The 14,614-nt window shown below is 54.0% G+C and overlaps 1 protein-coding gene across 12 annotated transcripts in view; it reads left to right on the forward strand.

The window, feature by feature from the left end:
• BICRA (BRD4 interacting chromatin remodeling complex associated protein) overlaps positions 1 to 14,614 on the forward strand; it is a 99,020-nt gene that overhangs the window by 58,972 nt on the left and 25,434 nt on the right. For 9 of the 12 annotated variants that reach the window (XM_035287419.3, XM_035287421.3, XM_035287418.3 and 6 more), the window contains exons 2-5: positions 7,617 to 7,718; positions 11,493 to 11,538; positions 11,645 to 11,687; positions 13,766 to 13,831. In XM_035287419.3, the coding sequence (XP_035143310.1) occupies positions 11,498 to 11,538; positions 11,645 to 11,687; positions 13,766 to 13,831 (150 nt within the window). In that variant the 5' untranslated portion in view covers positions 7,617 to 7,718; positions 11,493 to 11,497. The remainder of the gene's footprint in view (positions 1 to 7,616; positions 7,719 to 11,492; positions 11,539 to 11,644; positions 11,688 to 13,765; positions 13,832 to 14,614) is intronic. The other 3 variants (XM_078360245.1, XM_078360244.1, XM_078360246.1) reach the window with 2 other exon arrangements.

Consider the following 14,614-nt stretch of genomic DNA (forward strand, 5'->3'; position numbering starts at 1 on the left):
CGTCAGCCTCGCTTCCGAGGGGATGGGGAGGAATCACTGTGGAGTGAGCACAGGGGCCGCTACCCAGAAGCAGTCAGGCGATGCAGGCTCTTCGGGGTGCGCCAGGCGGCTTCGGCTGCACGAAGACACCGTGACGAGTGAGCCTGGGTCTCAGTGGCTCACAGTGGCAGAGGCTCGCTTCTCTCACGTGTGTGTGCCTGTGGTGGGTTGGCTGTAGCTCTGTCTACATGTCTGCCCTGTCGTGGGACTCGGGTGGAACCACGTGATGGCTCTCAAAGCTTCTGCTCTGAATGGATACAGTATGCCCACTCCGTTCTCATGGAAGGTGAATCTTCCCATAGGAGCGGGCCCACTGGGTAGAGGACAGCGGACAGATGGTTAAAAAGCCAGCGTGCCACACCAGGGCTTGTCTCCAGGGTGCTGGTGACAATTTTGGGTCTGCAATCCTGCATACTACTTTCTGGCCCGCCCCGCCTGCCCCACAACCTCAGTCACTGTTTCAAAAGCTTTGAGTAGGGGGCGGGGAGGGGTCTCCAGCGCCCTCCCTGGCTGAGAGCCACCGGCCATGCTCCCCAAGCCAAGGATGGGGTCTGCTTCTGTCCTTTTGGTGTCCTCAGCACCCTCCCACCAGACACCCAGTAGGTGCCGACTAAATGCACATTACACCAGGTTGCCCTTGAGCAAATGCATGATTTGTTTAACTTCCTCTGCATATTCGCTCGTTCCTCCCACAGATCCTTATTGAGCACCTGCTGTATGCCACATACTGTGCCAGCCCCAGGGATCTTGCCAAAGATTGCTGGGGACAAGACAGGCAAAGGTGCCTGTCCTGGGGGCACCTCCTCTGGTAGAGGAGACACACGTTAGTAAACAACTAAACCATCAGACAGGTGTATGATATTTGAGGTTAAAGTTTTTTTTTTTGAGACGAGATCTTGCTCTGTTGCCCAGGCAACAGATGGTGCAGTGGCAGGATCACAGCTCACTGCAGCCTTGAACTCCTGGGTCCAAGTGATTCTCCTGCCTCAGTCTTCTGAGTAGCTAGGACTACAGGTGTGCAAGACCATGTCTGGCTAATTTTTTTTGTTTTTTTAATCTTCACGTGTTTCTTTGAAGCCTTCCTCTGCCTGCTGGGTTGAGAGCAGCAAGACGCCGAGCCAGCCTGGTGTGAGGGCAACACAGTACAGGTGCTGCAGCACCCCCAAAACTGCTCTTTTCCGCTGCGCTAATCTCTTCTGGAAAATGGGAGTAAGACCAGGGTGGTGGAAAGGATTCAGGGAGACATGGTACCTGGCAGTTTGAATAGGACCATGTTGATAACCCCTGGCAGAAGCAGGGGATCTGCGCACCCTTCCAAATCCACACCCAGGCCACGTGCAGCAAAGAACGCCAAAGGTTGGCCGGCGCCTTCTGTCCCGCCTCACTTGGCTGTGGCCTGAAAGCTCTGGGAGTCACCCCAGTAGATAGCGTCAGCAGTGGCAATCAAAATGATCACAGCTAGCACACACACCGCCAACAAAGTGCTTCAGGACACGGATTAGAGGTGTTCGTATGTAACAGTCCCATGGAGGATGTAGTGTTATCCTCCCCATGTTCCAGATGGGGAAACTGAGGCACAGAGGGGATAAGTAATTTGTCTTAGGGTACACGGCTGGGAACAGGAAGTGGCAGCCCAGGGAGGGGAGCTGCAGAACTGGTCAAGGTGCACTTGACTCCTGCTGTGAGCATGCACACGCAGCAACCCCAGCCCCTCGCCCAATTTCAATTTTTATTTCTTTTGTTTTTCCCGAGATGGAACCCCACTCTGCTGCCCAGCTTGGAGTGCACTGGCGTAATATTGGCTCACTCCAACCTCTGCCTGCCAGGTTCAAGCGATTCTTCTGCCTCAGCCTCCTGAGTAGGTGGGACTACAGGCGCCCACCACCACACCTGTCTAATATTTGAATTTTTAGTAGAGACGAGTTTCACTATGTTGACCAGGCTGGTCTTGAACTCCTGGCCACAAGTGAGCCAGCGCACCCGGCCCCCTTGCCCAGTTTCTGACTTTCTGGATGCAGGGCAGGTCCTGAAGGTCAGTGTGAGACTGTGGAAATGAGGCTGGGGAGGGGAAAGGGTGGAAGCCAAGGCCCCTGCACCTCTGAGCTTTTCTCATTAGCTGGCCGTGTTTAAAAACACTCATGAAATAACATTAGTACCAATGAGATCAACATCCTGGGCTGGGCACTGTGCTGGGGGCCTGGAGTCCCAGCTACTTGGGAGGCTGAGACAGGAGAACCACTTGAGCCCAAGGGTTTGAGACCAGCCTGGGTACCTGGGCAACATAGCAAGACCCTGTCTTTAGAAAATAAGAAAAATCTGACTTCAAAAAATGTATTGGCATCAGTTATGCTCAAACCACAGACCAGGCCCTGTTCTTTGTGCCTCTGCCCTGCCACATGAGAGGTGAGGACATGGTTGTGCCCATTTTATAGAGGAAGACATTGAGGCCCAGAGAGACAAAGTCACTTGCCCAAGGTCACCCAGCCAGTTTGTTGGGGAGTGGAGATTTGAGGCCCAGAACTTGTGCCTGGCACTGTCACCCCACAGGGCCTCTTGGCATCAGCCTGATGGGAGACATAGATGCCAGCCCAGGCACCTGAAGTTGGGGAGCATCTAAGAGGAACCCCAGACCTTCCTGTCTCTTTATTTTTTGAGACAGAGTCTTGCTTGGTCACCCAGGCTGGAGTGCAGTGGCATGATCTCAGGTCACTGTAACCTCCGCCTCCTGGATTCAAGTGATTCTTGTGCCTCAGCCTCCCAAGTTCCTGGGATTACATGAATGTGCCACCACACACCCAGTTAATTTTTGTGTGTTTAGTAGAGATGGGGTTTCACCAAGTGGCCAGGCTGGTCTTCAATGCCTCGGCCTCCCAAAGTGCTGGGATTACAGACATAAAGGACTGTGCCTGGCCTTTTTGTTATGGAAAGTTTCCAAAATAGGCCAAGTAGATAGAACAGTGTGAGGAAGCCCCAGGGATCGATCCATCGCCTGCTGCAGCCGTTCCCAGCGTTCTGCTGTTCTTTCTTCCATCACCACCCCTCCAGGATGATGCTGCCAATGCTGATAATTGGCATTTTGGTTTTAGAGACAGGTTCTCCCTCGGTCACCCAGGCTGGAGTGCAGTGGAGTGATCTTGGCTCACTGCAGCCTCTGCCTCTCTAGCCCAGGCCATGCTCCCTCTCTCATGCCAGTCACTTTATCACCTTTCCCAATCCGAGGCATCCCAGGCATCCACAAAATAACAGAGGTGCACGCCGCCGCCACCCAGCCCTGCAGTAGCGTCTGAGCATTTCTGTTCAAGCCTGCTGAGTAGCTTGGACCCCAGGTACCGCCACCACATGTGGCTGATTTGATAAGGTTTTGCTGTGTTGCTCAGGCTGGTTCTCCAACTCCTGAGCTTAAGCCACCCTCCTGCCTCAGCCTCTCTGCCTCGGCTGGGATTACAGGTGTGAGCTACCCACACCTCCCTCCTTTTTAGTTTTTTGAAATAAAATTTCCTGTGTTGAAACATACAAATCCGAGCTGTTAAATTCTGGTGAGGTGTTTTTTTTTTTTGAGACAGAGTTTTGCTCTGACGCCCAGGCTGGAGTGCAGTGGTGTGATCTCGGTTCACTGCAACCTCTGCCTCTGGGTTCAAGCGATTATCCTGCCTCAGCTTCCCAAGTAGCTGGGATTACAGGTGCATGCCACTACGCCATGCTAATTTTTGTATTTTTAGTAGGGATGGGGTTTCTCCGTGTTGGCCAGGATGGTCTCCATCTCCTGACCTCATGATCCGCCTTCCTCGGCCTCCCAAAGTGCTGGGATTACAGGCGTGAGCCATCGTGCCTGGCCCAGCTGTGAAACTCTGAACACTCGTATAACTATGCCTCAGTCACAACACGGCACATTTCCCTCTCCCCAGGAAGTTCCCATTCGTGTCTTTAATGTTGTCATTAGAATGAAAGCACACGAACACAAAATCCTCACTGAGAGCTCTGCAGCCCCCACTTGGAAATTCCCCCTTGGGACTGGTTTGCAAAAGGCCCACCGGAGCTGCCCCCCTCCTGTCTCTAATTCTGCTGGTAGGTAGGACATGCACAGAGCTTGGGCCACACTTGCCAGAGCCAGGGAGGAGGCATGAACAGACGTGAATCCTTCATCTTGGGAGCTCGTGCACACCTCCAGGCCAGAAGTAAGGGCACCCGGATTCCAGAGGAAAAGAATCCTGTGTTCCAGGTTCTTGCGACATCTGCTTTCTGGATCTATCTGGTGTCGGGACCTAAGAGGAAGAGGGAGAGCCACTTGCTACTGTTGTTCCTTCCTCCCTCTTCCATGCCAATCACTTTATCACCTTTTCCAATCTGAAGCATTCCAGGCATCCACAAAATAACAGAGGCGCACAGCCCCATCACGCAGCCCCGCGATACTCTCTAAACGTTTCTGCTGTATTTGTTTCAGAGCCTACGAGAGAAGTAGCAGGAGAGGGTGGCCTGTGGGGTAGTGGTTAAGGGCGGGACTTCTGTAGTTAGTCTGCCTGGGTTCAGATCCCAGCCTGGGCTGAGCACAGTGCCTCACGCCTGTCATCCCAGCACTTTGAGAGGCTGGGGCAGGCGGACCAGCTGAGGTCAGGAGTTCGAGACCTTCCTGGCCAATGTGGTGAAACCCTATGTCTGCTAAAAATACAGAAGTTACCTGGACGTAGTAGTGCATGCCTCCATGCCTATAATCCCAGCTACTCGGGAGGCTGAGGCAGGAGGATCACTTGAACCTGGGAAGTGGCGGTTGCAGTGAGCTGAGATCGTGCCATGGCACTCCAGCCTGGGCGACAAGAGCAAAAAATAAAATAACAAATTGCAGCTGGGCCCCTTACCAGCTACAGGATGTTAGGCAGATGACTAAGCTCTCTGAGCCTGTTTCCTCATCTACTGGGTAGGGATCACAGAAGCACCTGCCTCTTGGGACTTAGGGAAAGCGGAATGAGTTATACATGCCAGGTACCTAAACCAGCACCCAGCACAGGGTGGCCCCGCAGTCTGGGTGGGTTATCATCACCGTTCCAGTCCGTCCTCGTTCTTCACGGATCCCATATGTGCAAATTCACTGACTCGCGAACATTTCGCCTCCAAGCAGTGCTGGCCATTTGCAGAAGGGGGTAGAGCGGCCAAAGAAACGACGCCGGCCCTGCAGGTTCCCGCCGAGTCGGGCCCAGCGGCGCTCTGACTCCTCGTTTCCGCTCAGATTGCAAAGCAGGGTCCTTTTTGCAGTCTGTTGACTGCTGTGTTTTTCACATCTTTGTGGACCTCTTTTCATTTTTATTTTTTGAGACGGAGTCTCGCTCTGTCACCGAGGCTGCAGTGCGGGCGGCGCGATCTCAGCTCGCTGCAGCCTCCGCCTCCTGTGTTCAAGCAGTTTCATGTCTCAATAGCTGCAATTACAGGTACCCGTCACCATGCCGGGCTTTTTTTCTGTTTTTAATAGAGATGGGATTTTGCCACGTTGGCCAGGCTGGTCTCAAACTCCTGGCCTCAGCCTCAGTGATCTGCCTGCCTCAGCCTCCCAAAGTGCCAGGATACAGGCATGAGCCACCACGCCTTGCTGTCTTTGTGCTTCTTATTGCTGATTTCTCTATTTAAAATGGCCCCTAGGCCAGGGGCAGTGGCTCACACCTGTTCCTAACACTTTGGGAGGCTGAGGTGGGTGAATCACTTGAAGTCAGGAGTTTTAGACCAGCCTGGCCAATATGGTGAAAACTTGTCTCCACTTAGCTGGGCGTGGTGACATATGCCTGTAATCGCAGCTACTCGCAAGGCTGAGGCAAGAGAATTGCTTGAACCCAGGAGGTGGAGGTTGCAGTGAGCTGAGATCACATCATTCTGGGTGACAGAGCGAGACTCTGTCTCACAAAAAATAAAAGCATAGAGCTGGGTGTGGTGGCTCACGTCTGTAATCCCAGCACTTTAAGAGGCTGAGACGGGTGGATCACGAGGTCAGGAGTTTGAGACCAGCCTGGGCAATATGATGAAAGCCCATCTCTACTAAAAATACAAAAATTAGCTGGGTGTGGTAGTGTGTGCCTGTAATCCCAGCTACTTGGGAGGCTTAGGCAGGAGAATTGCTTGAACCCGGAAGGCAGAGGTTGCAGTGAGCCGAGATCATGCCACTGCTCCAGCCTGGGCAGCAGAGCGAGGCGCTGTCTCAAAAAAATTTAAATAAATAAAATAAAATAAGTAAATAAATAAATAAATAATAAAATGGCTCCAAGCAGGGTGCAGAAGTCTGGTGTTCCTAAGGGCTGTGTGCCTGCTGGAGAAAACACCTGTGTTAGAGAAGCTTCCTTCGGGTGGAGTTACCATCCTGTTGGCCGTGAGTTCAATGGGAATCAATCAACAGGATGCATTAAATAAGATGTCTTCGTACAGAAACACGTGTATGTCAAGGTGCTGCATCGACTGATGGGCGAAAAACCTCGTGCCAGAGCCTGGCAGCAACCCAGCCTCGAGCTTCCCCCAGGAGAAGCACCTCCGTGTCCACTGTGACTCTCTAGACTCTACTGCAGAGAGCAAGACTGGCTACATCCTGTTAGACTGGAGTGCCAGTACATGACTTAGTGTAATGTTACATGCCATAGTGTGTGTGCTACATATATGTAATATACACATGGGATACTGGTATATATAGTGTTGTTCTGTGTGATTTTGATTTTTTTTTTTTTTGAGACAGGGTCTCACTGTCGCCCAGGCTGGAGCGCAGTGGCACAATCCTAGCTCACAGCATCCTTGACCTCCTGGGTACTTTTTTTTTGAGACAGGGTCTCACTGTCGCCCAAGCTGGAGCGCAGTGGCACAATCCTAGCTCACAGCATCCTTGACCTCCTGGGTGCAAGCGATCCTCCTGCCTCAGCCTCCTGAGTAACTGGGACTGTAGGCAAGCAATCGTGCCCAGCCAAAAACAATTTCATTTTGTAGTAACAAGATCTCCCTGTGTTGCCCAGCCAGGCTGGTCTTGAACTCCTGCGATCCTCCTGCCTCAGCCTCCCAAAGTACTGGGTTTACAGGCATGTGCCACCATGCTAGTAATTTTGTGTCATTTTAAACTTGTATCTTTTTGGGTTTTTTTTTGAGACGTAGTCTTGCTCTGTTGCCCAGGCTGGTGTGCAGTGTTGTGATCTCAGCTCACTGCAACCTCCGCCTCCCAGGTTCAAGCAATTCTCCTGCCTCAGCCTCCTGAGTAGCTGGGATTATAGGCACCTGCCACCATGCCTGGCTAATTTTTTGTATTTTTAGTAGAGACGGGATTTCATGGTGTTGGACAGGCTGGTAGAACTCTATAGCTCATGATCCGCCTGCCTCAGCCTCCCAAAGCGTCAGGTTTACAGGCATGAATGACCGCACCAGCAGTGTTGTGTGATTTTAAACTTGTATCTGTTTTTAAACTTCACTTCAACGTCGCCGTTTCAGCCACCCGTCTTTCTTTCGTCCCCTCCTTAGTCCATCCCTCTCCCGTCTGCCTTCCATAGCTCTGTCCGTCTTTGATCACGTCTCTTTCCTTTTATCTGACTTATTGACTCACTACCTGCCTCTCATTTTCTCCACAGCTGGCCCCCAAGAGGACTCTCTCCAAGTCCCCAGCTGGGGGCCCCGCGTAGACCTGGAGTGGACACGCCCCTCCTTCCCTTCATGATTCGTTTGTAGCGCAGGTAACCAGCAAAGCATCCCTGTTTGTTCTTGGAGGGGCAGCTATGTCTCATTCCACCTCCCCAGCCCCACCCTGGCCCCTGGATGAGGAAGGAGCATTCCTTCCTGGCAGAGCCTAGCTAAGCAACATCTCCGGCTCTTTCCTCTCCCACCCGGGCCCCCTGGGTCACCTGGGCCATCCCCCGGCCTCTGCATTAGCTGCAGGCAAAATCTTCCTCCCTGCCCCTTTTCCCTCTTCTCCAGATTCTTTGCAGACCATGCCTTTTCGTGCCCTCTGTGGGCGGGTTGGGGAGGGAAGGGGCTCTTTGGTCGTGGACGTGGTAAGACCAGGAAAGGAAGCCTGGAGGGGCCACAGGGGATGTGGGGTAGGCGAGAGCACATCCTCACCGCTTCCTAAGGCAGCAAGAGGAGCCTCCTTTGGGACAGTCCCCACAGCCAGCCCCTGAGAGGGAGAGTAATTGGCGTGTGGGGCTCCAGGGATGCATGTGTCTCTGTCTGTGCTGAAGGGAGGGGCATCTGTGAACCCTGGGAAAGTATGTGTCACATTTTTCACCCACATGCATGTTTTGGCGTGAAATGTGCATGTGTCATCAGATTTTTCACAGCATGATTCAGCAAATACCGCCCCCCTCCCCAGCCCATGTGGGAGGTCCCTGGCCAGGGCTCTTCATTATGTAACAGCGTTGGGGATGGGGGACCTGAGGGTGTCACTGAGGAGTCCACCCGTTAGGGGAGTTGACAGTGTACTTGTCAGGGTGAGGGGTTGTGAACCAGTCAAGGGTGCATGTAAGATTTCATATATGGGGTTTTTGGGTGGGGATGGTGACCCATGGCAGTTGTCACACTGTCAGTGAGGTTTGGGATCTCCTACCCCAAGGGAAAAAGAGAGTAAGGGCACTCCATGGTTCTGAGCTGTAAATTCCCACCATTCAATGCTGGATCTTCTTTCCCATTGTGTATTTTGTGTGTCTTTGGGAGGAGAGGTGGGCAGAGGGTGCAGGAAGAGATGGAGGGACGAGTGACTGGAAGGATGGGTCTGTGTGGGTGTTTGGCAAAGGGAAGGAGGGGTGGTTGGATGAGAGCTTGGAAGGATGGAGGTATAAGCAGGTAGATGGATAGAAGGACGGGGCGATGGGTAGGTAGATGGGTGGAAGGATGGAGGATGGGTAGGAGGATGGAAGGATGGAGGATGGGTAGGTAGATGGGTGGAAGGATGGAGGATGGGTGGTAGATGGATGGAAGGATGGAGGATGGGTAGGTAGATGGGTGGAAGGATGGAGGATGGGTAGGTAGATGGGTGGAAGGATGGAGGATGGGTAGGTAGATGGGTGGAAGGATGGAGGATGGGTAGGTAGATGGGTGGAAGGATGGAGGATGGGTAGGTAGATGGGTGGAAGGATGGAGGATGGGTAGGTAGATGGGTGGAAGGATGGAGGATGGGTAGGAGGATGGAAGGATGGAGGATGGGTAGGTAGATGGGTGGAAGGATGGAGGATGGGTAGGTAGATGGGTGGAAGGATGGAGGATGGGTAGGTAGATGGGTGGAAGGATGGAGGATGGGTAGGTAGATGGGTGGAAGGATGGAGGATGGGTAGGAGGATGGAAGGATGGAGGATGGGTAGGTAGATGGGTGGAAGGATGGAGGATGGGTAGGAGGATGGAAGGATGGAGGATGGGTAGGTAGATGGGTGGAAGGATGGAGGATGGGTAGGAGGATGGAAGGATGGAGGATGGGTAGGTAGATGGGTGGAAGGATGGAGGATGGGTAGGAGGATGGAAGGATGGAGGATGGGTAGGTAGATGGGTGGAAGGATGGAGGATGGGTAGGAGGATGGAAGGATGGAGGATGGGTAGGTAGATGGGTGGAAGGATGGAGGATGGGTAGGTAGATGGGTGGAAGGATGGAGGATGGGTAGGAGGATGGAAGGATGGAGGATGGGTAGGTAGATGGGTGGAAGGATGGAGGATGGGTAGGAGGATGGAAGGATGGAGGATGGGTAGGTAGATGGGTGGAAGGATGGAGGATAGGTAGGAGGATGGAAGGATGGAGGATGGGTAGGTAGATGGGTGGAAGGATGGAGGATGGGTAGGAGGATGGAAGGATGGAGGATGGGTAGGTAGATGGGTGGAAGGATGGAGGATGGGTAGGTAGATGGGTGGAAGGATGGAGGATGGGTAGGAGGGTGGAAGGATGGAGGATGGGTAGGTAGATGGGTGGACGGATGGAGGATGGGTAGGTAGATGGGTGGAAGGATGGAGGATGGGTAGGTAGATGGGTGGAAGGATGGAGGATGGGTAGGAGGATGGAAGGATGGAGGATGGGTAGGTAGATGGGTGGAAGGATGGAGGATGGGTAGGAGGATGGAAGGATGGAGGATGGGTAGGTAGATGGGTGGAAGGATGGAGGATGGGTAGGAGGATGGAAGGATGGAGGATGGGTGGTAGGAGGATGGAAGGATGGAGGATGGGTAGGTAGATGGGTGGAAGGATGGAGGATGGGTAGGTAGATGGGTGGAAGGATGGAGGATGGGTAGGTAGATGGGTGGACAGATGGAGGATGGGTAGGTAGATGGGTGGAAGGATGGAGGATGGGTAGGTAGATGGGTGGAAGGATGGAGGATGGGTAGGAGGATGGAAGGATGGAGGATGGGTAGGAGGATGGAAGGATGGAGGATGGGTAGGTAGATGGGTGGAAGGATGGAGGGCAGAAGAGACTGATGGCTGGAGGGAGGAAGGAGGAAGCTTTGGAGGGACGGTTGGCTGGTTAAATGTTTCTGAGGGCTGGTTGAATGTTTGGAGGGATGAAGAGGAGGATGGATGGATGGAGGCAGGGAAGGGAGGGCTGTTTTGGAGGGTGGGAGGAATATTTGGAGGGGTGTTTGAAGTGACAAAGGCTAGATGGATGGGAGGGTGGATGGCTAAATACATAGAGCATCTGCTTCCCCTTGTGTCAGATGGGACTAACCATCCCTTCCCCATGGGGGTGGCACAAGCTAACATCACTGAAGTGCTCAGACAGTGCCTGGCACCTAGCGAGCACTCGAGAGATGTTAGCCATCCTCATCCTCATCATTCAGATCATGGGCTCAACCTCGCCCCAGTGCTTCTCTGACTCAGAGCGGCCATCCTCATGACCCCTCTCCCTTGCTTCTGCCTCAGTTTCCCCACCACCCTCCTCTTCTTTGGTAACATACTACAGACGTCTTCAAGGACCACCCAGAGCCTTGAGCCACAAAGCCCTTCTTGTTGCCTACACTGGCTCCCTCATTCCTTCACCCGTTTATATGTAGGGCAGACTCTCACCACACGCCCCATGTCCAGGGAGACAGGACAGCCGGGTGGTGAAGGGCAGGCTCGGGAGCCAGGCTTCCTAGGTTCCAGGCCTGGCTCTGCCACCTGCTTCCTGGGAGACGGAGGATGACCGTCCTGGTGCCTCCAGTTCTCCTCTGCAAAGTACAGGCCGCAGGGCGCCTCCTTCGATACCCGGAGGATTAGCTCAGTGTGTGTGAAGCACAGTCAGGACTCACTTAGTCTCAGGTGATATCATCATCAGGGGCTGGGAGAGTTGGGGGAGGAAAAGGACCCTGTCCCTGGTCAGGTGTTTCTGGCTGGGAGGGCACCTGGGAGGTGTTCCTTGTCCCCATCTATCCCCATGGACTCAAGGGAACAGAAACTCTGACCCCCTCCAGGGGGCTCCCCTGAAGGGAGGGGGCCAGGCAAGCTGCCAAAATCTAACCTTGTCTCCCTCGCCCTCTTCCTGACCCCACCCCATCCAGTGGCGATGGATGATGAGGATGGGAGATGCTTACTAGACGTGATTTGGTGAGTAACGGGCTCCCCCCACCGCCACCCCTCTGTCTGAACCCCCTCCCCTTCCTCCCCTCCCCAGCTCCTTACCTCCTCAGCGTCTCTTCCTCTTCTCTTCCAGTGACCCACAGGCCCTCAATGACTTCTTGCATGGATCCGAGAAGGTGAGCATTGGCGCAGGGAGAGGCATTCCCTGGGTGGGGGCTGTATAACTGGGAGTGAGGGACAGTGGGAGACATGCCCCTTGATGTAGTGGCCGTCTGCCTTGTGCCTTCTAACGCCAGGCACCTGAGTTTACAGCCTTGAGCAAAACTCACGGTAAACCCCTGTCCTCCTACCATGTACACCTCCTTGGTAAACAAAGAAACCGGTCACTAATAAAGGTGATGGCGAAAAGTACCATGTAGAGTATTATAAAAAATAATGTCATTTGCACAATGAAAGAGGTTTTCAAGAAAATGAATGGGTCCCAGGGGCCCCTTTAGACAATGCGGCCAGGGAGGGACACATGGGGGAGGTATTGAAGGTGAGACCTGAAGGATCACAGGGAGGTGTTCAGGCCAGGTGCTCCTGGCAGGGGGAAGAGCAGATTCAAAGGTGGGAGTGAGCTTGGCATGGCTGAGGAACAGAAGGGAGGCTGGTGGGGCCAAACTGAAGGGGAAACTAGTAGGAAGTGGGACTGTAGTAGGGAAAAGTCACCAGGTTATGCAGGCCTGGAATCCCCTGTGAGAGGAGTTGTTATTTTTATTCTGAATGTGACGGGCAGCTCTGATGGGCTTTTAAACAGGAGAATGCCATATTTGATTTGCTCCCCAGAGAATGGAACAAAATAAGGAAAAGTGGAAGTCTGCTGAGCTCTGAGCAGCTCTGTGGCTGTGTAACAGATTATCCCGGCAAGCAGTGCCTTCAGCATTTGTTAGTGCTCTTGCAGTGTCTGAGGGTCAGGAATCTGGGAGCAGCTTAGCTGGGTGGTTCAAGCTCAGGGACTGTCATGAGGCTGCAGTCAAGCCGTGAACTGTGGCTGCTGTCATCCGAAGGCTTGACTGGGGCTGGCAGATGTGCTTCCACCAGGACTCATTCTTGTGGCTGTTGGCAGGAGGCCTCAGTTCCTCACCGAAAGGGCCTTTCCATAGTGCTGCTTGAGGGTCCTCACAGCATGGCAACTGGCTTCCCCCGAACAAGTGAGCTGAGAGAGAACACAGGAGGAACCCACAGTGCCCTTAATGACCCAGTCTCCAAAGTCCCACGTCTTCCTCCATCACACTTATTCACTAGAAGCCAGTCACTCAGTCCAGCCAGCACTCAGAGGGAGGAGAATTGAACTCCACCTCTTGAAAGAGGAGAGGTATCAAATAATTTGTAGAGCAGAAGCACGAGCAGTGGGATGATGGTGGCCTGGGTCATGGTGCACGCAGCAGGGCAGGCGTGCGGCACTGTATTTGGGATCTATGTGGGAGGTGGCATCAACTAGACTTGCTGGTGGATTCGATGCTGAGGGGCAGAGAGTGTCCAGCATGGCTTCTGGATTTCGGCTTGAGCAACTGAGTGGATTCTAGTGCCATTTTCTGAGCTTGGGAGTTTGGGGAAGATTCCAGAAGTCCAGGTGGTGCTGGTAGATGTCCAAGTTGGGGTTGTAGAGAGATGTCCAGCTGGAACAAGAAATGAGGGAGGCCCCAGCCATGGCCAGACATTCACTGGGCACTTAAGTGGATGCCAGGGCCTTTTCCGGGTGCTAAGGATGGTGCTGGGAATCCAATACGGCCCTGCCCTTCCACAGACAGCACCGCATGGCTTCTCAATTGTGGGCGTGCCAGGTGCTCGGACTGCCTTGAGAAAGGAGTACTCAGTGAGAAGGAGCCGTTGGAGGAGGTGGCACAGGTGGCCACTCCAAAGGCTGTGCTACAGGGGAGACTGGGGCCGCTGGCAGGGCACAGCTTGGGCAGAGGCATGGAGGCTAGCTTCTAGGTTCTGGAATTCAAGGCAGGCACGGCAGGAGAGCTTCGCAGGCCAGGCTCTGGGACTCAGCGCTGGGGATGCCTTGGGTTTTAAGCAGGCACCTGAGCCCCTGGCTTTGGGGTCTCTTTCCGGTGGGAGGAGCAGGCAGACAGTTTCCCATACCCCCAGCCCTCTCCCATCCCACCCCTCGTCTTTTTGTCTCGAGTGACCCTAAATTGATTTTTGCCCCAGAGCATGGGCCTGCCCTGCTGACCTTTGACCTTGGACGGGGTGGGTCTTCTTGCAGCTCGACAGTGATGACCTCCTGGATAATCCTGGCGAAGCCCAAAGTGCCTTCTATGAAGGTCCTGGGGTAAGTGTCATGGCTCCCAGTCATCCCCTGAGCTCTCCGGGCTGCCAGTAGGAGGGATCCCTGGAGCAAGAAGGGAGGCTTGGGCTCATCTCCTGAGGGCTGTTGATGGGAGGAGGGCAAGGGGTGGGCCACCGAGGGTGGCTGGACCACTCTGGCAGTGCAGAACGGAGCAGAGCTGAGGGACCCTGGAGGTGGCCAACGTGGGCAAGGCCAACCGCGCCTTGCAGGCCCCTCGGGGAAGAGGTGGGGGTCCCCGAGGCCTTGGAGCCCTGGAGCAGCTGGTGCAGAGCGGTTTTGGGGAGATGAAGCAGATGTGCACTGCTCTAGAGAGCAGGGGGCTGGAGGAGCGCGGGGTCCTGCCCACCTCGGCCGTGGCAGGGTGTGACCTAGGGGAGGGGCCTTGTCACCTACAGACTTAGTCTTCACCTGGACAGTCAAGACAGGTGCTGAGCAAAGCCCAGAGTGGGCAAGGCAGAGGACATTTATTGAGCACCTACTGTGTGCCTGACTGTGCTGGTCCCATGACAAAGTGCCAGCTGTCCACACCACGGTGGCTACCCCTTCCCTTTTCTCCCTCTTCTGCTGCTGCCTTCCCCCGCTTACCTTTTCCTCCTCCTCCTTTTCCTTAGGCCTCCCCTCTCCCTGCCTCGCCTTCCTCCTTCCCCCTCACCCTCCCCACCTTCCCTCTTCATCATCATCACACTCACCAAACACTGACGGTCGTCTTCATGTAGTTCTCACACTGTATCATCTTCCAGATAGCTTACCTTTCGTAATATAAAT

The sequence above is a fragment of the Callithrix jacchus genome, chromosome 22, assembly GCF_049354715.1.
Source record: "Callithrix jacchus isolate 240 chromosome 22, calJac240_pri, whole genome shotgun sequence".
Taxonomy (NCBI): domain Eukaryota; kingdom Metazoa; phylum Chordata; class Mammalia; order Primates; family Cebidae; genus Callithrix; species Callithrix jacchus.